The sequence below is a fragment of the Xiphophorus maculatus genome, chromosome 16 (assembly GCF_002775205.1).
Source record: "Xiphophorus maculatus strain JP 163 A chromosome 16, X_maculatus-5.0-male, whole genome shotgun sequence".
Classification (NCBI taxonomy): Eukaryota; Metazoa; Chordata; class Actinopteri; order Cyprinodontiformes; family Poeciliidae; genus Xiphophorus; species Xiphophorus maculatus.
The window spans coordinates 10,542,572-10,569,121 of NC_036458.1; the positions used below are offsets into that span (position 1 = coordinate 10,542,572).

At 38.3% G+C, this 26,550-nt stretch overlaps 2 protein-coding genes across 2 annotated transcripts; one reads left to right on the plus strand and one right to left on the minus strand.

Moving 5' to 3' along the window:
- Positions 1–256: 256 nt before the first annotated feature.
- tbcd (tubulin folding cofactor D) lies at positions 257–25,589 on the plus strand. The gene is made up of 39 exons (XM_005801534.3): positions 257–732; positions 818–868; positions 954–1,051; positions 1,175–1,276; positions 1,651–1,797; positions 4,684–4,739; positions 5,939–6,071; positions 6,769–6,814; positions 6,901–7,033; positions 7,277–7,422; positions 7,504–7,564; positions 7,703–7,777; positions 7,960–8,054; positions 12,351–12,507; positions 15,684–15,741; positions 15,828–15,857; positions 16,176–16,261; positions 17,558–17,638; positions 17,730–17,803; positions 17,933–18,050; positions 18,163–18,223; positions 18,318–18,340; positions 18,430–18,461; positions 18,572–18,634; positions 18,714–18,790; positions 19,137–19,218; positions 19,315–19,433; positions 19,540–19,631; positions 19,933–20,073; positions 21,503–21,586; positions 21,749–21,907; positions 22,066–22,204; positions 23,768–23,889; positions 23,998–24,075; positions 24,154–24,240; positions 24,318–24,405; positions 24,879–24,988; positions 25,106–25,190; positions 25,297–25,589. The coding sequence occupies exons 1-39, from the start codon at positions 549–551 to the stop codon at positions 25,315–25,317; spliced, it is 3,594 nt and encodes a 1,197-aa protein (XP_005801591.1). The 5' UTR covers positions 257–548; the 3' UTR covers positions 25,318–25,589.
- On the minus strand, positions 8,159–12,189 carry znf750 (zinc finger protein 750). Its single transcript, XM_023349266.1, has 3 exons — positions 11,695–12,189; positions 9,064–10,329; positions 8,159–8,965 (listed from the first exon to the last, which is right to left on the minus strand). The coding sequence occupies exons 2-3, from the start codon at positions 10,311–10,313 to the stop codon at positions 8,413–8,415; spliced, it is 1,803 nt and encodes a 600-aa protein (XP_023205034.1). The 5' UTR covers positions 10,314–10,329; positions 11,695–12,189; the 3' UTR covers positions 8,159–8,412.
- Positions 25,590–26,550: the final 961 nt, after the last annotated feature.

Here is a 26,550-nt window from a genome sequence, read left to right on the forward strand (position 1 = left end):
TTAGGAAGCACACCATAGGAGGACCGTATATGATAAATTGAAAACTTTCCTTTTTTAACAGTGGATATATAATTAAAAACAATCTGAAAACTCGGGCATATTTCTATAGGTTTAATATACAAAAAAAGTGCGAAAGGGTAAAAGATAAGCACACAGGAAAACGTTGTAAGCCAGCAAAACTCGGCTCCCGTCGTTCATTTCAAAGAGTTTGCAAATCCGGTCGACTCGGTTGCGATCGGCACATCAACGTGCAGGGGTGGGGAACGTCACTACTGCTCTATTATGCGCCAGCATCCCAGCAGTTAAGATTTTACACTCGTTTTTGCAAGTAGAATTACTTTACGCTCTCTCTGTACCAACACAAAATATAGTATTTTATTCTTAAGCGTGTTTTTCTCACTAATTCTGTTGCCTCGTAGTTTTTACCAGTTGTTTTGCTAGGGTGAAATGCTAATATTAGCTAGCTAAGTATTGTAAAACGTAGTAAAAGAATACCCTGCTCCAGAGGCTTTCTGTAACTAAAAGAAAACACCATCAGTACCATCAGTATGGACTTATCGGAAGCAGAAACCGGTTGCCCAGAAGGAGGGGAAGAAGAGGCAGATGCTATTATTAAAACGTGTGTTTTGGGAGGCTTCAGTGAGAGCAGTGAAACCAGAACACTCATCGGTAGCCTTCCAGAGATCCACGAAGACGATAGAGCAGGGGAGTTTGCAGTTCAGAAGTTCAGAGGTGCTGCAAACCACAATAAAGCTTTTAAATCACGTTGGATTTGAACCTCAGTGCTTAATAATCTGTTTTTTTTAAATGCCAACAGTAATAATGGACAGGTACCAGGACCAGCCTCATCTGCTGGATCCTCATCTAGGTACACTGCAGACATTACTACAAATGCTACTTGTTGCAGACAAAATGAAAAGTCTATTCACTTAATTTTTTTGTACTGTTATTAGAATGGGTAACGAATATGCTGCTGAGCTTCATAAGGAATGAAAATTCGCCCCCTTCATTGTTTCATCTGAGCTTCCAGTTCCTTTATGTCATTTGTAAGGTCAGTTAAAATGTTATTATGTGAGTGACTGTCTATCTGTAACTCACAGATTTGTCATAAGTTTCTCTAACATATAACTTAGTCCATTAGTTGATTTCTATAGTTGTTTCTTCTTCTCGTTAGGTGAGAGGCTATAAAGTCTTCATGCAACTTCTTCCTCATGAGGTGTCTGATGTTCATCCAGTTCTGGAGATGATATCCAGACAGGATCCAAAAGATTTAAAGGTAAACAATGTCAAAATGTTAGATAGATATTCATTCTGCCATTCTGTCTGTATAACAAGAAATTGTTGGTCAGATTTAAAAATCTGACTAATGACAATAGTGGATTTAAATTATATTAGTGTCACAGTATTATACCCATGGCCATTTAGTCTTAGGTTCACATAATAAGACTACAGTTTAATAGTTATGATATTGTTTCGTTTTGCCTATGTGAAGCACTTTGTGATCTATACATCTGCGAAAGGTGCTGTGGAAACCAAATTTACTGATTTAGTGCTATTGTGTAGCAATTTTGTTTGTGGCTGCTTACAGTGGTGTGAAGACTATATGCTTTCTACAGTAATTTAGTAAGATCTATTTGTTTCACATTTCAGACTTGGGAAACGCGCTACATGTTGTTGCTGTGGCTGTCCATGACCTGCCTGATCCCGTTTGACCTTTCTCGTCTGGATGGCCATCTAGAATCAGAGGGTGTTAGAATTAAAGAGCCCGTCATGGAGCGTATTTTAGCTGTTGCAAAGGTAAGTGATGTAAGACATGAACACAGTTACATGGTCTCAAACACACAATAATGGTAGATACCAAAAACCCATTCAATTAGTTACATATTTGAACCTGTGTGTGTAATTCTGACTAATTGTGGCATTAGTAATCTGCATGGCTCAATTATGGATATGGAGAAAAAAATTGTAAAAAATGGATCCCTATGTTTTGTGAGAACTTGCAAAAAGTTTGATATGTAATTATGGGTCAGTCCTAAGACCTGCAAAAGATGGCACACAACCGTGGGGGAGATTTTTAGGTGTTTTGGCTTGACATAAACCAGGGGTCTCAAACTCCAGTCCTCGAGGGCCGCAGTCCTACAGTTTTTAGATGTGCCACAGGTACAAAACGCTGGAATGAAATGGCTTAATTACCTCCTCGTGTAGATCAGTTCTCCAGAGCCTTGCTAATGACCTAATTATTCTATTCAGGTGTGGTGCAGCAAAGGCACATCTAAAAGTTGCAGGACTGTGGCCCTCCAGGACTGGAGTTTGAGACCCCTGACATAAACCATCTATGACGGAGAAATAACTAGTAATCACAAGTGGGAACATTTGCTCTTTATTTGCCAAAGTTACCTGTGGGGGGACCAAATATTTCAGCTGTTTAAATAACCTGTTCCCCCTCTATTACATGGGAGCAAATTAATTTACTAGCAAATATTTAATTATGTTTATTCCTCTCATCATTTTACAAATTTCTTATAAAGCTCACTTGACAGCCCATCACTACCAGGCGATTTGTTGTTTTTAAGCCTTAAAATAGCCTCTTCTACTCGAGTAAGATTAGCATCACACATTTTGCTTTCAGCCTCAGATATAACTTTGCAATGTTTAATGGAGTCAATCAGTAAAAGAAGCTTTTTCAGTAATTAGAGGAATAGAGGTTGTTGTAAAAATTGGAACAAAAATGATCCAAGGGTTTTATGGTCTGATACAATCTTGTCATTGACTTTAAGTGTGTCTAAAGTATTATGAAGTTTAGACTTTTCTAAACCAAAAAAGTAGGAAGAACACTGCTCCCCTTCCTCCAACCGTCTCGCTCTAGACCTGACAAACGCACCTCGAGATATTGGCCAAAATCGGAATTGGCAGGTCAAACCTTTTAAAGATCGGTGATCGGAAATCGGCCAGAAAACTGCAATCGGTGCACTTCTAGTTTCCACATTCACCTCTGCGCTCAAGTCAGCGTCTTTGCCTCCTCTTATTGCACTAACCGAGTTTTCAGCTCCGTAACAGCTTATTTTGAATGCTGATAAGCTGTCTTTCAGTGGCCTTTTTGACCGTTAGCAGTTAACGGTTCCCTGCCGGCCGCTAACGGCTGTATTATTTGGGTTTCCCAGCTGATATCCAGCAGCCTCAGGCGGCTTATCACCAGTTTGCGCGCAGGTAGATGGTTCTGATTGCTGGTAGCAGAAACTATTCGTGGAAGTCACCGTCGATTCTCGACCATGAAAGCGAGGGTTATTCTGAGACACCGTACCGACACCGCTGCTCTCCAACTGCTCCGCCGCTTTCCTCGCGCCCCGCTCCTTTCGATTTATTGTTCGTCTCGTCTCAATGCGAGCGGGATTTTTTTATGTCTGTACACCTCCTGTGTAGAATGTCCCAGTCCATTTAATCAAACGCACCAATCTCATTAGCAGCCGCTGTGTTTTGGAAGTAGACGTGAATTCGATGTAAGTAAAATCTATGGTCATAAGTTTCTAAGCAGTTATTTTGAAGCAGTGCTGTGTGGTTAAAATTGAACAATATAACACGAAACGCAACTAGTTACTCCCCATTTTCTTTCAATTGGAATATTTTGTAGCAGACGGACATTAAACGTAGAGCACGTTATGAAGGCTGAACTAAAACCTCGAGCTTTTAGAAGGAGAAAGAAGCAAGGCAGTATCGTTGAAGCTCCAACAGCACAAAGTCTTCAGAAACAATTCAGAAAGACAAAAACACCGATTTCTAAACAAAAATCACTTTATGGCACTGGGTAAAGAAGTAATAACTCGGCCTTAAATGCGTTAATTACAGGTCTTACATTTTCTCGCGGCAGGGTTATTTACTTTCGTATTTTCTATGTAATTTATTTTTCTCGTCAGACTTTTCTGTCAGGCAAAAGTTTGAGTCGGACGCAGACATCTTCATTATATTCTCCACCAATCTCATTAGCTGGTAGACTTGAGGCGGTTGAGGCTACTGCTAGCTAACTGCTAATAAATCCTTGCTAGCTAGATTTGTTGTCCATTTAAACTTCATTTAAGTGGACAACAAACAACAACTTCATTTACTTCAATTCAACAAGTACTCTGGCACAAGAAAAAGCTTAATAAAAATCTTTCTTAGTAATGCAGATTCCAAAATATAAATGTTTTGAATTGGTTGGGCATTTATTTGTTAATATAAATTGCCTCCTCACTTTTTTGTGTGTGTATTTCAAAGTTTTTGCAGGAAAAAGCAACTCGAGATCCATTTAGTATTATTTTTTCCTCCATGTCTTTGTAATAATCCAAACAGAAAAAAAGAAACCGTACCAATTATGCCCCATGGTAAAAGTATATAACCTTAAGACTTTTTATGTTACTGTATATAATCAGTCCAATAACTGTTGTGGTATTGTCTGTGGTTTTCCTGTGCTGAGGTCTGTTGTTATTGACAGTTTTATTAATTAATCTGTCAGGGAAATTGTTGTTTTCAGTGTGTAAATTTTTATTTGCCAAACAACATCATTATGTATTGTTAATATACGAATTAAATGCGTTCGAAACAAGACATTTACAAATATTTTTAAAATTATTTAAATTCTTTCTTTTTTACGAAAGAATTTTTCATATACTTCTTTAAAGTTTTTTTTGTGCTTGTTTGGTTTTATAGACTTATCTACTTGCCATGGGCAGTCCTAGAGATGCTGCTCCAGTTCTTGTTTCAAAGTAGGTGCAATGTTTTTTTTTGTTTGTTTTTTGCTTTTTGCCTGTTCTTACTGTTATTTTCAAGTTGAATTTAAATGAAATTAGAGTTCTAGTACCACTACAGTTTATCCAATCCACTTCATTTATATAGCACACTACAGAGAACAAATGGTTGCCAAAGTGCTGTACATAGATAGATCTATAGACAGCCTGAAAACCTCACTCTGTTCCTGTGGTTTAAGCTTATTTTTTAATGAGATGTGGCTGTTTCTTTTCCAGGTCTTCCACCATTTTGTACTTAAATCGCACTTTGAAATGCCGTAGGAGCTCTGGTGTTTTAACTGGCTTGTGTTTTCAATTAACTTCCAGTATGTCACTGTTATTGTCTTATAATAACCAGTATTATAGCACAGTCAACATAAGTGTAAATAAGACATTGTTATCATACCACCTTTAATATAGTTGAATGAATATGAAAAGTATATTAAATATTGTTTGTAATTACATTTAGGCCAACAATTGTTTAAAAATGTTTAAACATACATAAAATAATTTCCAAAAAATACAAGAACACATTTTTTAATTAAAATGGCTATAAAAATGCAAATTAAGCTGTAGTAAAAAGGTAAAACCTATTTATTTAAGTAGGTAGAAGTTGCAGTGACAATTTTTTTTGTTTTAGAATAAAATAAGTTTTGTTTTTATAACAATGTAGCATTATAGTGTAACCATAGTATCTTTCCTCATATCTCACATACTAGCCCATACTAAATTAGGACATAATTTATTGTATGCTGAAATATGAAATCTTATCATGTTTTCATGTTTGAAGCTACTTACAGCTACGTAGCAAGCACTTTGTATTGCCTTGTTGCTGAAAATGTGCCACATAAATAAAATTACCTTTACATAAAAAAACAATTAAAAAAAATTTCCTTGGCTAATTTTTTAAGAGAAAAACTTGGTATTCCACTAACCTGAAAATTGAGTAGTGTAGCTGAGCTATTTGTGTTTTTCTTTAATGCTTGTAATCATCACAGTTGCATCTGATTTGTTCAAAAATCAAATTTTATGTTAATGATCATTAAGTGATGAAAATAACCTTCTTCATCATCACTAGAGGGCAATGTTGCTCTTGGAATATGTTTGCCATGTCGACTTGTGTTTATCCTCATAAAACCTCTAATATTTCTTCTGTCGGATTCTACGCTGCCCTACAGGTTTATGACACGCCCTGACGTGAAACAGAAACATCTCGGGTGCTTTCTGGACTGGAGCCTCACCTCTATATCTCAGAGCAGTGGCGACTCAATGATAGAAATCAGGAAGCTGGACGGTGTCCTGCAGTCTTTGGTAAAGTCTGCACCTGTGATTCAGAGTTCATGTCCGTGTGTAGGGTGGGGATTTGAGGACGGCGTGTACGTGCTCAGATTTATTCAACCTGTAATTTACAAGAGCTGACATGATTGGTATGCTTTACACAATAGTTAGTGTGGTTGTAGCAGGTGTGTAATGCACCTGCTGCCTGTGTGGGATATGTTGCTTCAAGTAACTTAGGAGAGTTTAATCTGCAGCTTTAGGCTAAACGGTTTCTCAGCAAACGATAGTCATGCTGAGGTAATGGGACTACATTCAGTTTTTGAGCATAATGCCTCACACATGACCTCACTGAAGATATCTTATTATTGATAAATTATTTTAAAAAAAAGTTTCGGTGTGTAATAAGAATTTTTTGGACCCATATAAAGGAAACATTTTATGTATTGGAACATACATTTTCACAACATGTTGAGAAGTGTTTTGTATGAGGAAATTTTGCTTTGAGGCTTTCAAAACTGGCTACGTGTTCTCTGTCACCAGAATCCATACAAGTCCTAATGAAACTCTTTTGCAAAGAGCTCTAAATGACTAAGATATTAGCAAATTACAAGTTTATACAGACGTAAGACTAAAATGTAAAGGATTGTTATTTAAATAAAATATAATAATGTGGTCTTTGAGAAAACTATTAATTTTATTTGATTTTTTTTTTTATTTCAATGTCTTATAGGCAAAACTTTTTAAACATGGAAAACGAGATGACTTTCTACAGTATGGTAGGCTCCATTTCCCACTAAAGTTTGCTTGGATAGTGAGAAAATTCTGATGCTGTGATAATTCTCTGTTAACTCTGATTTTCCAGCTCCTATAGTTCTGTGTAATCTGGAGGAGAAACGTCTGTCAGAGAGCAGCGAGGCCATGCTGCGAAAGATTCACATTAAGCTAATTCAGAGACTCGGTCTTACATTCCTGAAGCCACGTTTGGCTGCTTGGAGGTCAGATATTATGCTATTTTACTCCAGTTATCACAGGTTTATTGTATGATCGCCTTGGATTTCACTTTCTAAAATAATCAAATGAAGGATTTGACAGTCAGATAAACTGATTCATATTTTCAGTTTAGGTATTTGTACTTTTTCCCCCCCCCAACTAGATTCTAATGAAACATTTTTGTCTTCTTCTGCCAGTAAAGGATGCAAAACTTGTGTGTTTTAAAAGAGGAATGTGTGTATTTCCAGGTACGAGAGAGGCAGTCGCTCACTAGCTGCTAACCTTTCTGTGTCTCACACAACTGCTGCTCTCACTGCTGCTGTCACTCCTGAGACAGAGACTCGGGAACAGGAAGAGGACTATGACATTCCAGAGGAGGTGGAAGCTGTGATTGGTAAGTCATCACCTGCATTCAGTTTTTTAGTGAAATACTGCTGCTTAAGAAACATTTTGTGGCCTCTTTTTCTTCTTCCAGAGCACCTACTTGTTGGCCTGAAAGATAAGGAAACAGTTGTGCGCTGGTCTGCAGCAAAGGGGTAATGGTGTTTTTATACGACATTCAGAAAATCTGAATGATTGATTTAAAAAGGCCTCCTTGTTGTTACTTGTCTTTGGAATTCTTTATGCAGAAACAAGTCATTGTGTGTGGTAAAAATTAATTTGAACTTTTACAGCATTGGGAGGGTGACTGGGAGGCTTCCGAAGGAGCTGGCAGATGATGTGGTTGGATCAGTTTTGGACTGCTTCAGGTTGGTTTATGCTTTGGGCAGATTGGCTCCATTCATGAATTACACTTTTCCAATTATTTTAGTATTAATTTTGCTGCTGCTTTCTTATTTATCAAACATGTAAAAGGTCGTGGGATAGGTTTACATTCAATTTTATATTCCACCGTGTTCTTTGTTTTTAACTGTAAGGTTGTTTTCTGTAGTTTTCAAGAAACGGATAATGCCTGGCATGGAGGCTGCCTCGCACTGGCAGAGCTAGGAAGGAGAGGTCTGCTGCTTCCATCAAGACTGACTGATGGTATGTACACTCAAGTAGACTTTAATAAATGGACAAACAAGTCAATAAATCATGTTTTTATTTCTTTCTTTACATTTCTTTCTGGTATTTACATTGATTACACATTTTTACATTTGTATTTTTTGCTGATGTTTATATAAAGATGACAGGGTTTAAATAATGTGTCCCCTTTTTGCCCTTGTAAATCAAAGGTAAGCACCAGATGCTGACTGTATCCTGATACCTGTAACAGCACGCCTGTAGATTAAACCAGTCATTTTGGTTTTCTTTTTTTTTCAGACTTGTAGCAATCTTTTCGGTCTGCAGATTAGAGATATAATCTCATTGTATCTTTTCTGCAGCAGTCAGAGTCCAGTTGTTAGCAGCGGGTCCTCCTCCTCAGAGTTGGGCCTGTTGCTTTTGTTTTCTTGCTCAGTTTTTGAAATTTGCTCTCATTCTGGCTATTACTACATCTTTTCAAACCACTCTCTTTAGCTCTTTTAGTTGACTTGGTATTTTTTGGAGAGTCGGGAGTTGTGGAGTCCATTGAGTCTTCAGAGGTCTGGACTTTAATGTGAAAATCACCTGAAGAGGCTACAGAGCTTGCAGTGGCAAGCTGGCAGAGAGCCAGAGCTGCAGTCTGCCTCTGGTCACACGGTTCTTCGTCCAGATCTTCGTCCACTGTAGGTGAAAGGTCCTCTGAAGGACTTGGAGCAGAGCTGTAGGTTGGGCTGCTGTGAGAAGCTCGGAGGCTGAGATTCAAAGGGAGCTCTGTGCCGTTCACGTTATCTGGATCACAACCCATCGTCCTCTGTTCAGATTTCTCCTCATGGTTCTGGTTTCTTTTTGACAGGTTTAGAGGAGCTACATTGTCTGATTCTTCTTGATGGTTGTTATCAGACAAGGAGACATGTAGACCGCTTCCATTCAACCTAAAAAGGACATTTCAAAAATATTAGAGATCAATTACTGCAAACAGGACCATATCACTTGATAAGGAAAAGGGTAAACAACCAGAACTTTTTCTTACCCTCCGTCTAAGCGATGTCTTCCTAACTGAAGCAAGGTTTCTGCCGACTCTTCTTGTCTTGAATCTTTTGTGACCGGTTCCACAACTTTAGATGTGTGTCCAAGCTGGAGGGAGGTCTCCGACTCACCGGTGGTTGTGTACTGGGAAGACTCCGAGTCTCTCAGGACAATGTTTGCTTGACTGGGTCTGTCAGGTGACCCTAAGGCTGAGCAGCCCTCTTTAGGACTTAGCCTGGTTGTTTTGTCTCCACTTTGGTGACTCTCCCCTTGGGCGGAGCTGTGAGAGTTGTTGTGACTGGAATGTGAATACATGTACAAGTCATAGTCCTTCTGGCCAAAGCCTTGACCGTAGCCATCCAAAGAAAAATACCTGTGTCCGGTAATTGGAATGGAAAGCTCATGGGGTCTGTAAATGGTGTAAGGCAGAGGAGGGCCTGGGTGAAGAGTGTGGCAGTATCTGTAAGGATAAGTGGGGAATGGGGTTCCTTGAGGTGGGGCAATGGGTGGTTGCACCAGAGATCTTTGGGTATCTATAAACTCCGGTTGGAAAGATGAGACGTTTGGATCATTTACGGGGATGTGTCTGGATAGATAGTATGGCGGATACAGGGGTCGTTCAGGCATGAGGTAGGGAGGGTATTCGGGAACCATGAGAGGGGTGAAAGATTTGAAAGGAAGAGTTCTGGCCCACGGGCTGCTTGGATGGCTGATGTTAGAGGCTGGTGAATCCTCTCTTCGCTGCACAGTTGCTACCAAGGCCTCGGCACCTTCACGGTTGGGAGTGACAGGGGAGAATGCAGATGGGCGAGGCAGAGCCTTGGCCTCATCACTCTCTGAGAGTTCTCTGTCGGTGAGTATATTTGGTTTTGCCACACTCTGGTTGTCGTTGCTCACTGGACTGTCACACCCAACATCTAACTCTTCTGTGTCATCTCTGCTCTCGTCTTTCTTCTCTTCCACTCCTTGTTTCTCAGAACTAAGGCCTTGGACTGCTGGAAGGACTTTTGTACAATCCTTAGGTTTGACAGAGACCGCCTTTGCCACAACCTTTGATTGTCGGGGTGCTAGTCCATTTTTTTGAGACACCAAGGAGATTGAATTTTGACACAAATTGTATTTCATATGATTGAAGAGATGAGACTTTTCATTACAGGTGAAAGGACACTGGAAACATTGGTACTTAAAAGGTTTGCCTGGCGGCCGAGGGATGTAGTGAGGCCTTTTTGGCTTGCGCTCCTGATCCGTTTCCATCCTGACGCTGACTATCCTGAAAGAATAATATAATATATACTAGGTGAAGTCGTAACGCTGCAGATTTTGATGAGTTATCAAAAACAGAATGTTGAATCAGTGAATGTAACCTAAAATCTATTTGTTTTCACTGAAATCATTGTTAGTTGTCCCCCAAGTGATTGGTTGTTAGACTGGTTCAGAGAAAGATCTTTTATCATTTGAAGTTTTAGCTATGCGTTTTTTTAGTTGCATGGCTAGAAAAATCTTCTGGTGCACGAAACACCACAGCCTCAGGCTACATTTGTTCCTTTTCAGTGGAATGGCTACTAAGCAGAGAAATATTTAAATTTGAAAAACTGTCTGCTTTATGCAAATCTGTTACCACATTTTTGCATATATCCCGGTCCAGTTTTGGTTTGGGATTGGGTTGTTGACATCAGCTGACACGTGTCAGCTAACGCTGCCTGCTCACGCATCAGTTCCGTTTCTATAACTCTCTAATCATCTTCCTATAAAGTTAGAGGGCTGCTAAATCACCAGACAGACTGTTCATTCTTTTAAGTTTCGCAGACCTGGAGGGCATGCAGAGACTTGCTTTCTCTTACACCAAAACTGTGTGCTGTCAGCGTGGGAACTACGAATCAACCTGCTTACCAACCTGCTTCCCATGACTACATCTGCGGGATGCATTCATCACTTGATAAGCTCACTGCCAATGAAGATTGCAGTGAGATTCATCTTTGCTCATTGTCAGAGCACTGTAATGTAATAACTGAAATTCTTTTAGTATATAAAAAAAACGTCTCGATACGGTTGCTGTCTGTAAGATTTGCATGTTCTCTCTTGAATAAAACATCACCTAGAGATGTTAGTTTAGGGCTGCTGGGTGTGCATTAAGAAACCGGCTTGTCGTGCACTGTCGCAAGAAGTTGTCACTCAAGTTTCAGCTAAAGTAGCATGCAAGGACACTCCCTTTCTAAGGAACATGAATTCTCTTTAAAATACCGTTTTAAGCCATTCGTCTTGTGAATATGCAGCAAATCACAATTATTTCTTATATTCAACTGAAGATAACATCCAGGAAACATGAAGTAGAGGAGTTATTTAAAAAAAAACAAGCGACAATTTTTTAATTCTGCAGTTCTTTGTTCATTATCAATGTAAGCCTAACACAAAGGCATGCATACATCAGTTACGTATCGCTAATAGCAGCAGTCTTAACAGAGGTTAGATAGGATCTGTTTGTAACAGGTGCGCACCTTGTACATATAAGTGCTATCTACAGCCTAACTAAAACTGTGTGGTGACATAATCAAACTTCGTCAGTTGTTTGTTAAAAGAGATAATGTTTTTCTACTTTTATGTTAAATAAATGAGACACAAATTGGACAAAAATTACCTTTTCTGATTGAAGCAGCAACGTCTGTTCCCGTATGTGAAGCCCGCGAAGAGGAGATCCACAATTCACAGCAAATATCAGTATCTGGTTTAAAGAGCTTGTTTTATCAGCTCAGAGTTTAGAACGCATTTGTTGGATGAGTGTGATGGGAAGTGTGATCTTAGCTGTGTGCTGAGTTTGTCTTTGTAAGGTGTTTCCTCTCTAGTGGGTGGTGCTTCAGCCCAAACAGCAGGGCCCTCAGGCAACAGTGATGCACCTGATATTAGTCAGGCCTCAAGCAATGATTTAAATGTTGAATTGGAGATATAACTCTTTTTGTATCCGTATCTAGCTTTTGTTAAACTGGTCAAACAAACTTTATTCCACTCTGACTCTACATAAATTTTGTAAAGTGAAGTTCAGGACCTGCAAGTGATTTGCATTTACTGCTTGGTTCTTCTGTGTGGTGTTGCAGGATTAGTTTACATGAAATATGAGCTTAAAAAAAACTGAATTTGCTAGTTGTTCCTCTCTAAGAAATTTGAATAATATTTCTCATAATTACTCAATGTTTTGAACACAAGATGTGAAGTTGGATAAAGTGCTCCTTTTTTTATGAAGCTTTTATTATCTGATTTCTATCTTGAGATATTCATCTTTGTTGTTGTATATTTCAGTTGTGCCACTTATAATGAAAGCACTGACCTACGATGAGAAGAGGGGAGCCTGCAGTGTCGGTTCCAATGTCCGTGACGCTGCCTGCTATGTCTGCTGGTCTTTTTCCAGAGCTTATGACCCTAAGGAACTCCAGCCATTTGTCACCCAGATTGCAAGGTAACACATGTTACTATTAATCCTCCTGAGACAAAAATACATAAATATCACCTGAAATAATTTTTATTTTGTCTTTTGGTTGTAAGGTGGTCCAAAAAACAATGACCGTGTGAAGGTTAATGGCTCTTCTATTTAAAACAACTTCAGTTTTAAGGATTAAATATGAAAAAAACAGTTTTACAAGGCTAAAACATAAGTTATGCCAAATCCTGTCTGCTGATGGGGTGGTAACACTGCATAAAGAACATAAAGAATCTCTCAGCATTAGATTATTATGTTGATAATCTAATTCTAACTGTAGTAGAGACACTTTAAATGACTTGGAACCAGTCAGCCTCAATGATATCAAAATCTATATCATCATTTGTCAAGAAAACAACTTTTATTTTAAACATTATTTCAACTTTTTCTTTGAGTTACCTTCTACACTTACAAAGATGAAAAGTAACAATTAATGCTACACAATTTTCATCCACTCGGTATTGACAACCTAAATCTATGGGTCTTAAACCTCATGTAACTAATGTAAAAGTTCTGCCTGTGAAATAGACACTTTTAATCGAGGAAGAGTTATTTAAAAGACAAAATCTTCATCCTTAAACTGATTAAATCCCTAAAAGTTATCAATAACATGTGTTACTCTTTGTCACACATGTTGACATGTGTGACAAAGGTAACATTTTGTCACCAGAACCGCCAGTAAAAGGACAATGAAAGCATTTCTGTTTTTTGGTTTTTTTTGTCCAAACCTAGTTCACATCTCTTTTTGGAACCATGGTGGTTTCTCTAGAGAACACAGCTACTATTACCAATAACGGCCATGTCTCTTTGGGAACAAACAGCGTCTTGGGAAACCAGGGAGGTCACATTTAAGATGGACCAGTGGACTAGCTTCTCTTTTTGGCATCTTTTTAATTTAGATTTGGAAGCAGGTGATGCGCTTATAAAAAAGTTGCTGAAATTTTACACCTGTGCGGAAGATAAAAATCAGAGGTTGGGTTATGCAGCGACCGACTCAAAAATAGTCAAGCTAGCATAGCATGCATTACAAAGCAAACATTCATCCCAACAGTTATCATTGGAAATTGATCAAGTCTCATGATCTTGAATAGACAACAGCTAGTAGAACTTCTTTGAAGTGGTAGTTTTCTAGAGAAGCCTTATTGTGAGGTCTTGATCAGCCAGTCAGAAACATACTGTGGGCTGGTGCTGTAATGACTTGCCACGGTAGGAAATTTTACATGACCAAATTTGTATCTCTCCTACAACATCAGGGGGTCAGAACTTGTGCAGAACAGTATCACCATTCAGCAATAACCATTGTCACGGTAAAGATTTTTTGGCAAAAGCAGCATATTATTTTGAAAAGTCACTCCAACTAGTAAACTAAACATTCGATTTGTCTGAAACATAGTGTCCAACTAGCCAGCTTAGAAGGATGGGAGAGCAAAGAGTGTTTGGTAAAAATTTAAAGGTTGAATGATGTTCTATGATTATGTTTCTACATATTAACTCAGACATGGATGTTTTGCAGTTTGTTCTTGCAGTTGTCTGTATTTAAGTTTTTTAGGCAAAAAGTTTGAAAAGTGCAGCAGAGTTGTAAAATCCTCTATTAGAAAGAAAAACACCATCAGTAAATACTAATTTTTTTTGGTTGTGAAAGACTTTGTCAGACAGATTTGCATAGAAACTGCACAGTTTGCCTGTAAGCTGTAATTTACTGCCTCAAACGAGTTTTTCTGTGACACGTTGGTACCCCTACTTATCCAGCTCCAGTTCATTGGGTACTTTGCTAAATGCATATTAAATAAAGCTGGAGGGTAGAAGAACTGCTTTCATTTGCAATGTACTGTATCATGCAATCAAATGTATCATGCAATGTACTGTATCATGCAATCAAATGACTGATGGTTATTTTGTCACCTAAAATGACCATCAGTCATTGTCATTTGATGATGGGCAGGAAAGTTTGGCTTTACTGTAAATGTGTTCAGGAAAGAGTCTATAAATACTGTATAAAGTTGTAATAAACTGAAAGTATGACTTAAAATAATGTTAATTTAGCTGTACAAAGGATATACTACTAATAAAGAATAGTGGGTACTATTTGCTATGGAAAATAAGCATTTGGAATGCCAATATGGCCTTATAAGGCTTATGTGAGTGCATTTCTTTAAGGCCAATAACCTGCTTCTCTTAGATCTTTGTACAGACCGTTACAAAGCTGTTCAGACATTTCTTCTTGTCTTCAACCATGGATGCTGACAAAGCTGTCTTTTATTCAATTAGAGGCTCCTGATCCACTGTAGAAAAGTAAAAAGGTATTATCTCAGGATTCGCACATCTAATCTCGTAACAAGAGCAAAGACGTAGCTCATCACCCAGTGAGCTGCACTCAGTCTTTGTTAACAGTAACGGTTTATGTCATGCTTTCTTGCCTTGCAAGTATGGACCTGCGGCCTCTGACTGTGCAGACCAGCTCTGCAGTGTCAGAGTTAACCCCTTTGCAAATCATCATCAGCGCCCGGGACTACACCCTCCCTTTCCCTGGGCCACAAGATTGCCAGGTTTCGCCTGCTGCTGTAGGTTTCGGTCGCCGTTTGGCAGAAATACTGGGACAAGCTGGTTCCTGCTCTATTCATCAGAACTCGATGACAAGTACTGAAAATGTGCTTTTGTGAAAATGGCCCTTAGTGACTTTGGGGCACATACAAACAGTTGTGTTCTCCTGCAAAGTTGCAACTTGCATGAATAGACCTGTTGCAACTGTAGGATTTTCAGTATGTTCTTCTCACCGATACCTTAGCTTTAGATATTGTATAGAACTGTGTTGTTTTTCCAAACCCTCTGGGTAGAAGCGGTTTTTTAAGGCAAACTACATGCTAAGAAAGTAAGCGTGGTCAACTGCATTTTCTTTTTTCTCAGGGTGTCATTGTCATGTATATGTAAGCAACCCCACACCCCCATTCTCACACACACTCCCTGAGATTTTCAAAAGTAATGTAGTGTGAAGGGATAAAACCTCTTATGTTGTTCAAGAGTCATGGGTAATGATATAGCTGGTGTTGAATCGATGCACTGAGGAAACGGAGTTTGTTTTGTGGTTATGGTCTGCCTCTGATTACAAAAGTGTGTGTTAAATCTGGATTATAACATAAAACGCAATTTCTCCACAGCGCCTTGCTGATCACTGCTGTGTTTGATCGCAATATCAACTGCCGCAGAGCTGCATCTGTAAGTTCGCTAATAAACTTCATCATGCTGCTTTTCCAAAGATCGTGAATGAGAAAACTTTTATTTTGTGTCTCTTTTCGTCTCAGGCTGCCTTCCAGGAGAATGTCGGCAGACAGGTTTGTGACTGAAGCTTTGACGACCGGAGCATTATGACAGTATTAGCCTTATTTGACGCTTATTTGCAGGCAGATACTCAGTTCATGCTCAAACTTGCCTCATTACGAGGAGCTTTTAAAGAAAATGGCCTTCTAGTGTAGCTACAGGGCACCTTGAAACACTGAATGTGCCAGTAGCCCGTAAGCAAGAACTTTTTAGATTTGTCATTACTTGAATTAGGAACTCTGTCACTGAATGTAGACATCTTAAATGTAGCTGGTTTGTGTTGCAAAACAGTCCATCCTAAGGTGAAAATATTCTATGCTTTTCTTCATCAGGGCACCTTCCCTCATGGCATCGACATTGTGACAGCAGCAGACTACTTTGCTGTGGGAATGATCAACAACTGCTATCTGAACATTAGGTGAGAAGAGTGTTAAACTGCTCATCTAAAGCTGTTTTTATGTTCATTGCAAACTGCTCACGTACACAGCATCCCACCAATATATTCATAACATGATGATGCTCACAAATGCGCAAGGGATAGTGTTCTCTATTCAATTTCCATCTGACATAGCGTAGATCTTGTTGCCATGAGGCATTTCAAAACATTTCTCTTGATTTCAACTTCTTGTCAGTACAACTGCATATCAGTAAATTACAATAGCATCATTTAAAATTAATTTCAGTAATTCAAAGAGTAATACTACATTATATGCTCATTACCCACAAATTGCTATATTCAAGTGTTTGTTTTTGCCAATCTTAAGGATTTTGTCGTAAAGCTGGTGTAAATTCAAACTATACTTTCCAGGACAATTTCAATAGTAACATATTAAAAATGACAAATAAATATCCATAAATCTCTGCCTACTAAAAATTTTGCATGTTTACTTTGGATTGAGCAACAATCTGTTCCCTCTTGAGCTCAGGGAAGGTGCTTCTTACAGCGTCTCTGGTTCTGATTAATTGTATGTTGTGTTTCTCGAAAGACAGTCATGCAGCAGCCCGCAGATTTCCCAACGCTTCAACGAGTTTAGCTTCACAATCCTATCAAGTCCCTTTTTCTACCACACATATTTTCCTTCCACTCAATTTTTCAGTCATGTGCTGGGATGCAGCATTCTGGGATCTCTTAACAATGATCTGTTGTGGCTTATCCTGCTGGTGGAAAGTGTCAGTCACCGTCATATAAGCAGCTGTCAAGTCAGCTCTCTTCCTTTTGATCATGTAGGCCCGAACATGGCCATATCATTTCTGCATCAAAATCATTCCTTTAATGGTCTAACAAAATATTTAGAATTTTTGTGAGTCTGGATTAGCTGTAAGACATTATTGTCCAAATTAACAGAAATAAATGTGTGCTTACATGAAGCTTGAGTATACACCTATGCAAGTTTTATTTTTCAATTGAATGTAAGAAGAAAATTAACCTTTTGAAGATTTTCCAATATACCGGGATGGACCTTCACAATTACATTTTATAGTCTTAAACATATGAACATCTGTTATTCACCTTGTTTTGCGTAATTTATTAGGTTTGTGTCACAAATGAAACAGAAAACATCACCACAGAGAAAGAGGGTAGCCTTAGGGCATGACTGAACACAGAGCCATATATATATGGAAAATCAGTTCAATATAAGACTTTATGCAGACAGGTAAAAAAAATGGATTTCATTTTTTGTTTATCTTAAAACTGTTGTTTTTGTTTATTAAGTGTCTTCATAGCTGGTTTCCCAGAGTACACCAAATCCATGGTCGAACATTTGATATCCAGGAAAATCAACCACTGGGACGGGTCAGAACCTTCACCATTTGTTATTAAAATCATTGCGATGATCTTTTACATTTTAATATCTTTAGGAAACATTCTTTATTTTGTTTTGCAGCGCGATCCGACTGCTTACCACAAAAGCACTCCACAACCTGACGCCTCAAGCACCTGATTATATGGCAACAACTGGTAAACAATGTCACCTTACTTGTTTATCAGCAGTTGAATAGGCCACAAGAAAAGCTTTTTAAACACCGCTTGTAAACTTTTGCTTAAAAATTGTGAGTAAAGACGGTGCTGTCTTTCATTTTAATGCAGTTTTGCCACAGCTGTTGACCACAGCAGTGGGTGTTGATCTCCACAGTCGTCATGGAGCCATTCTGGCATGTGGAGAAATCACATATGCGCTGTACAAAGTGGCTCTTGAGAACAACAGGTAGACTTAAAATATATGAAACATAAACCTAAAGATAAATAAGAAACATCTCAGTGCCTTTAAAGCCTAAAAGCGTAAAGAATAAAGTGAGTTTTTCTTTTTTTTTTAATAGGACTGTGATGGATCTAATTTCTCCAGAATGTGTGGATGCACTAAAGAACATTCACAATTTGGTGAGCGAATGGGGAGTTCTTAGTAATACTTGCTGTTTGTGTAAATTGTGGTCAAACTGTGATGTAGCTAACTGAAATTTGCTGGCACTTTCAGCTTCATGAAAGAAAACAATACAGGTAGGCAGAAATGCTGATTTCAACATTTTTGCTTGCAATGTCGTAAGAAAGCAAAATATTTTCATATAAAATTATTTTCCTTTCCATAGGGGCTTCGGTGGAGCACTAATGAGACCAGCAAGTAAGTCGAAGTCACATGTGACAATTGAATCACTGAAAGAAGATGTTGTGAAAACTATGATTAAACCAAATATTTATTTCTGCTACTTTTTTTTTTTTTTTTTTTTACAGTTTGCAGCCTCATAGAAAAGTTGTCCCTGTCTAAAATGCCTTTTAAGAATGACCCCATAATCAGTAAGTAAACGGACCAACAGATTTTGCTTTATAATAGTTTTCTGTAAAGTCAAAGCTAAAAGTTTCTGGTATGTTTCAGCTGCGTGGCAGTCGCTAATCGACGACACCATAAAGAATCTTCATCTCTTTTCTAGTGGCGTAAAGGAGGACTTTATTGTAAGTGGACGCATTTATCAATATGTACAAGGTTTATGAATTAATAATGATTTATCCATGATTTTAGAAGTTTCATATCGAAAGCCTTACCTTAATTAAAATATCTGTAGTTTTGTTGATGTGATTTCAATTTGTAAATGTGTCAAAAATTGACTGAGGACTGTATAAGATTAAGAAAAACTATGGATTTGGACATTTGTTTGGGGCTAAATTGAAGTGAATCCTTTTAAAAAAGTAAAAAATAAAACCACAATACACATCTTGTACAGTGATAATAAAATATATAAAAGACTATACTTGTGTGGCCTTCTACAGCTCAACGAGTTTTCTCTCCTCCTGTCTGTAGGTCTCCGTAGTAACAGCCTTATCTGCCTTGTCTGAGGAGTTCTACCAGGATCAAGAAAACCAGGCTGACACACAAATACAAGGTGAAATTTCTTGTTGTTTTCCTCTAGACCCTAAATGAAAACACTATAAAGTTTATAAAGCCGTTTAATAACAACAGTTTATGTTCACATGCTTAGATGCGCTCATATCCCAGTACCTTGAAGGACTAAAGAGTCCACAGTTGCTCACCCGTTGCGGATCTGCTCGTGCCCTCGGCTGTCTGCCGAGATTTATGATCCAGAGCAAACTGAAACAGGTGGGTGTTTAAAGTACTAATATGAATTCAGGATTTAAGAAATATTTCACTGCCTTGATAAATTGCTATAAAATATTGATTCTGTGTTCTTCTTTTTCTGTTTTAGATATTTGGAGGGCTCGAGCAGATGTGCACTGTCAGCCAGAAGGAGGGGAATTTCACTGAGGCAAGGAGAGACTCAGTCAGATCAGTGGCTCAGTGAGTCTTTTACACTTTGCCTGATAGTTCAGGTTCATGACACGAAGGTACCTTCTGTCTCGCCTTGGTTCCTCATGTTTTCTGCTGAAACACATAGCACTACCAACACTAATGCCAAAGTAAACTATGGACTGACTCTACCAGAAGGACCAGAATGACATATCCTTCTATTAATCAGATTGTACTTAGCATATTTCCTCTAAAGTCAATTTTGTTTCTAGCTTGATGCATTAATCTTACTTTGTTGATTTTACTTTACATTTTGCATCACTTTGTAAACTTGTTTCATGTCTTTTGTCAGGGTCTTCCTCAAGACAGGTGTTTGTCCCCATGGATCCCCTGACTCTGTCCTCTGCTCGGAGAATGTAGTCAAGGTGTTCGGCTTTCTTCTCTGCAGCATCAACGACTACACAACAGACAGCAGAGGGGACATAGGAGCCTGGTGAGTACTGGATCCTGAGATTCGCTCTCCTGCTTGAGGCTTCTGGTGTTTTTTTCTGACCCTTCATACACAAGTAAAACAAAAATACTTCTCTCACATGTAGCTTCAGGCCATGCTTGAGGAATGGCCAGGAATGTCACCTGGCTTGTCACTTGTCTTTGCATAAAGGGATAGGCTGTCTAGTATTTTTTTTCCTTCCTTTTGTTTTCTTTCTTCCTGTTTTTTTGTAGCATTTTCAAACAGAATGCTCCTTTTTAAAATTACAAATTTTATTGCACCACCCTCCCAAAAGTTGCTTTGATTACAAAATGCTTTGCCAATGCAATGTTTGCTGTCATATGTGGGGTTAGGTTTTTATCTACGTGTAGAAATATATCACTCTTTCATAATTTGAGCCCAGTGTATTTTGGTATTTGTATCTCATGTCTCACATGTCTGCTTAGGGACTCTAAAGCCACTTGCCTCACAAGTAAGCCTTAAATGACTTCTTGCCAAATAAAACATAACAGTTCCTTCCATTTTCTTAAAAAACAGAGGCACCTTCCTGCAGTGATAGTGAAAGGAAAAGTACACCTTCTTCCACATCTGTGGCTTTGATCTGAATTTATTTTAATTAGCCTTTTACTTGGGGCCAAAATAATATATCAATTGATCAATTATTGAAATATTTATCACCTGATTTAGTAACTGATTAATTGTTAACTGGAACATGCATACTCTAATAAAGAGCATTTACCGAAAAAATACAGAGCACTAATTAAGCCAAAAATGTGCAAAGAATATTTATACATTTTGCATTTAAGATCAAATGAAAACCTTTGTAAATATTGTCTGTAAATATGTTCTACCCAGAATTCCAGTTTTGGTGTAATCTCCTTCAAACTCTGTAAAAGAAATAAATAAAAATAATAATAATAGATCAACAGATTAGCTTTATTTCTTGTTAGGCCAACCAGAAAGAGTTGAGCTTTTCATATATTGATGTTAGAAGTAGCAGATGCAAATGGATACTTTGTTACAAATAATCAAGAGTGCACTAAAGGAGTGCTCCGTTATTGCATTTCACGCATTAAAATGTTTTTTTCCCTTATTAACAATAATTAGTTTTTTGCATCCTTTGAAGTATTTCTAAAATTGTATAAAAAGAGTTTATGTGGTTAAAATAAAAAATCCACTTTTATGCCACTTTTATTCTGATTAATCTTCAAAATAATCTTCTGATTACTAAAAATAATGGTTGGTTGCTGCCCTACTTTAGCTGTTTAAAAATACTCATCAAAAATGTTTATTTTAAAAATCTTAAGATGTTCATTAGTTTTTCTGCATCATTGTTTTTAAACCTCAGTTAAATCATAGTAAATTGTAGCTGAAGGTGAATCCACATCCTCACATGGGTTTTACTGAGTTAACTCTCCTCTCTCTATCCCAGGGTGAGGAAGGCAGCCATGACAAGCCTACAGGAAATCACCTTGATGGTGTCCAGCAGTGCTCCAGAGATCCTCTCACCACACCTGTGAGTAGTAACCTCAGAATGCTTCATTCCTTTTTTTGTGCACCTTGCCCTTACAGTCTTGTTTGTAAGCATGCAGTGACTTTTTCTGCACTAAGTGAATGTGACAGTGAGACTTAATTTCTGCTTGATTTGTCTTTAATATCTTCTCTGGCTTGTCTGCAGGGTGAAGTCTATGATGTGCTGCCTGGCTCAACAGGCTGCAGAGCAGAATGACCACTACAGAGCTCATGCTGGAAACATCTTCCTGCACCTCCTTCACAACACTGAGCCTGTAGTACCTCACATACCCCACAAGGAGGAGCTGTTAAGCATCTTTCCTGTGTGAGCTGCTCAAGTATATTACAGCAGCTTTATAACTTGTAACAAGTTAACGAATGTGGGTTTTTTTTGCGGCTTCGGTTACTTTGGGGAAAAATACATCAACCCTGATTTAAGGACACTTTTTGTTGATCTTTAATTTTGTTTGGTTTTTCTTCTAGGGAGACCATCACCAGCCTAAACTGGAATGCCCCATCCCAGGCTTTCAAGTACATCACACAGCTGCTTGGATTGCCTGAGTATCAGTACCACACCCTGCTGGGGCTCTCTGTGTCAGTGGGAGGGATTACCGAGTCCACAGTAAGTGGAAGAAGCAGAAAATTGTCAAATCACAGCCGAAAGATAAAAAGACTGGCAATACATGACGCGGACAAAAAGATTTTGTTTCATTCCGATACTCCAGAGGCTTTCGCAATCGTTGCCACAGAGCTCTATGTTACCCGTAGCAGCACTGAGGGACACTTTGCCTTTATTTTGACACAAGGTTTTGTCTGTTAAAGCACCTATCAAACCCATAATGTGAATTTAGTAGGAGCCAGAGCGTTTTTTATGTCAAGGGCATAAACAAAGCAGGTGATTAAAGCAAGCAAAGTATGTAAACATACAAAAATAAATTGATGTTTCAGTTTTGTTTTAGTTCAAAACGTGGAAACAAAATGGTTGAGATATTTATTAGTTTATGCTGTGTGACAAATAACTTTTGTGTTTGATTGCAGGAATTTAGATTGCATAGTTCCACATCACAAAATGCGACCACATGCTTTTTTCATTTAGCAGCAATCTGTTTATTATTCAGGTTGTCGGACCAACAGGGGGCGCTGTTTGTCTACCATTGTCTTCTGTGTAACACCTGCTTTTCAGTGTGTTCTTAGAATCTCACAGCTCAGTTGTTGTCGCTCCTCAGCCAACCTTTGCATAAATACTGGACTTGAAATATTGATTGTGTCAACGTTCATTCTTTATGCTTACAAAGTAACTTTTCTCATGGTTTTATTCTGCGGTCTATCCTTAAAAACATGCCTGTGAAACTCCTCTGCAGCCTTTTTTGAGTAACATCTCTCTGGAGGTCCAGCCTGGGCTCATAACTGGGGTTGATCAAGCCCTCATTCCTCTCCCACTGCGATTTAACCTGTTAAAACCAGACATTCAGAAGCAGCCCAGGCTGCAAAAATTTGAGCTTATTTTTAACTTTGAATGTTTATGGATGGAATAAAGAAAGTATATTTAAAGCCTGCAATAACAACCTCGAGGCCCATGAAGGTAAACCAATCTGCCATTGGTGCTTTAAAGCAAGCTCCCTCGGAGACCATCCAGCGCCGCTCTTGTTTTTATCTCCTCCTCTTAGAGTTTTTCTACTTCTGCAGAAACATCCTCAGAGACGAGAGGCACCGATGTATTTGTACAGCATTTAGGAAAAAGAGCCAAGATTGTTGCAATGTATGGGCCAAGATTATGATTCTCACACTGCAGGGCCATACGCTCACAGGCCAGAGAGAAACAAGCTTTACTCTTGGTTTTTAGGAATCAACCTGGCATAGTTCAATCACAGGAAAAAAAAATGTTTTAACATTGTTAACTTTGATAGTTCTTTCAAACACAAAATCTCTTCGAAGCCTACATAACATTATTTATAGGTTTATGTTACAAGTGCAAAAGGCTAGACTCCTCACTAAATATAGTGATAATTTATATAGCTCAGAATGACAAATTTATTACAGGTCTGATTTAACATTTTTTCTTATCCACGCCATTTTGACTTTGACATTAGTAGGAGCCAGAGCCCCACCATCCTCACTGCAATGGATGACTCTTCTGTTCTGCTGCTCAGACTCCTTTGCTCTTTCCTCTTTTGCATTTGTTCAGGCTCATCACTCCTCCCAGTCGCTGTTTGCCTTCCTGAATGGGATTCAGAAGGACATTGATGCTCTGACGCAGTTTACGCAAACATTGCTGAGGATCTTTAAGAATAATCTTCAGAATGACAGGTATATTAAACTAAACCAGATTCATCTCTGTAGTGTAACTTTAAAGCACTTCTTTTCATGACATTAATATCTATAACATTTCAAATTTGTTTCCCCTTTTTCTTTAAGAGTATCTGTTCCCCTACTTATGATGCTCAGTCAGATGCTTGCCAACAACTTTTTTGAAATCTTGACCACACAAGAAAAGTAAGTGACTTTTTATTATAAAACTGTGTCTTCATACCTCAGGGATGACCAGAGTTTTCTGTCTCTTTGCTTCATAAGTCACCAGGTCTGTGTGGATCTTTTGGGTCTTTGCAAAGAGCTCAGGAAGTCCAGGAATGTGGCCAAGATACGTGCCTGTATTTACGTGTAGGTTCTCTTGTGCACATAAGATTACAGTTGCACCACCAAAGCAGAAGAAAGGCTTATTGTTGGTTGTTTTCCAGATACTGTGGACTGATCCAGTTTGAGGGAGATGTGAGGAAGAAAGTTTTGTCCCAGCTGCTGATGCTGCTCTGCCATGCATTCCCAATAGTAAGTTCACAGAGCAGGACTGCACACTTACCCCTAAAAGGGGACTACTTTCACTGTAGAGAAGGGTTATCATCCCTAATTCATATACTCTTAATATCAGCACACTTTAAATGACTGGCGAATTTATTTTTACTAAATGAATCCAATTTTATGTAGATGATTGTGGTCCACAGATGAAAACTTGTAAATTAGAACGTTGGATACATTTACATTTAACTTGTTTATTCTTCTAATAATGTATTCTGTCCATTTTCAGTTCAATAAAAAATAGAAATATATTGAGACTGAGAACTTTTTCTTTAGGAGTCAAATATTATAGCGAAATTGGTTGAAATGAAATAAAATATGTTTTAGACATTTATAGTCTCTGTTTTGATGCAATTATTCTAAACCACTATTCACATTATTATTTTTGTTATTCGTGTGTATATTTTTATTGTTTTTTGTTTATTGATGTTGATTGTTAACTCCAGATAAGGAAGACTACATCCGGCGAGATGTATGAGATGCTTCTCACCTACAATGACGTTGCTGATCCAGATGTGCTCGAGGATGTCTTAAACTTACTAAGCGACACTCAGTGGTTCGTATTATTTTATAATCAAGTTGTCAAATTAGTTGTAAAACCATCTTTTTTACCAGAGAATTTACTTTAAATTGAATCTATTTAAAATATCAACGGTTTTATTATCCATTTAAGGGAGAGCGACCTTGCCACAGTGCGAGAGCGCAGGAATCAGCTTTGTGATTGGCTAGGAGTGCCCAGGCCACGACCAATAACCAAGGTAACGATTTAACGTCATTACCTTTATCTGCTTCTGAATATTTTGAGCGGACTTAGGTTTTGGGTTTGTTTTAAGATGACCCTGACAACTCTCTTTTCATTTGCAGGACCCTGCCCAGGTTTCATGATTACTGGTGTTGAATTCAGCAGGAGCTCTTTAAAAAACAAACAAAAAAAAGGACTGAGCAGTTAGTGTTTTCTTCTGAATCTGTATCAGGACATTTGTCCGCCTGCCAGAGAAATGCACAGCAAAAATTGCAGCCTGTTCAAATAATTTAACATGAATGCAAAAAATGAAAGAAAAATGATCTGTTTTGTTGTTATCGCTAGAGGCGTATCGCCGACAGCAACCTTTTTCTCTGTTTCTGCAGCTGTAAAACAATAAATGACCTTAAACTTACCTGTAGCAAGTGTTTTTTTTTTTTGTTATTTTCTGTCAATAATACTATTGTTCGACGTTCTATTTAGGACTCGGACGAGCTGTTTACATGTAAGCTGTACCTGGAACAACACAGGGATGTGAAATTTAAACTGTACTTTGCAAACACTCCAGGGAAATGGTTACCATTTAAATGTTTTGGCACACAGCGTGGAATGTCACTGAGGCCCCTGCTTCCCCTTAGGGAAGGCAGACCTACTTTTTCTGCGCTGGCAAAGGTACCAGCGGTTGAGGAGTCTGAGGCCTGATAGTGGAGTCTTCATGCTCGCCTGCAGAACAGAGGCTGTTGTGTCACCATTGGTACGGACTTGTCTAATTAGTGGCTGATAGTGGCCACATTGTGCCACACAGTCTTCAACAAAGATGCAATTGTTGCATTATTTTAGAGTTAGGTGGTTTCGCTGGCTCGTCATACACAGCAGAAGCTTCTTAAGCTAGTAATCAGTATATTGCATTACACTTTACGGCATGGTTCACATAACTCAGTTTAATCCTTTCCCATGGACGCCGGGGTTTGTTTCAGTTATGTTTATATCATATGTTAGCATGCTGCACATGAGTGAGGGCTTTACCACACAATTATTGGAAATTACTTCTAAACATTGGCTTTATGAAAGTATAAATGTTGATTTTTTTTAATACTTAGAGTGTTTATGTGATGCTTGAGATCAGTTTACAAAACTTGACTTTATTATGTAGCTGTTTATATTTGTATGAATTTAAGTAAGGTGATATAGTACTTTATATGTCTTATACAATTTACCTAAGTTTAATCACTTTTACCTTACTACAGTGAATTGCAATACTAGGTCTGGACTTTGACTGGGTCATTCTATTAGGCTTTGATCCAGTCTTGCTATTGTTGGTCTGGCTTTGTGAATATGGTTATTATCTTGCTGGAAGTTGACATCTACCCAGGTCT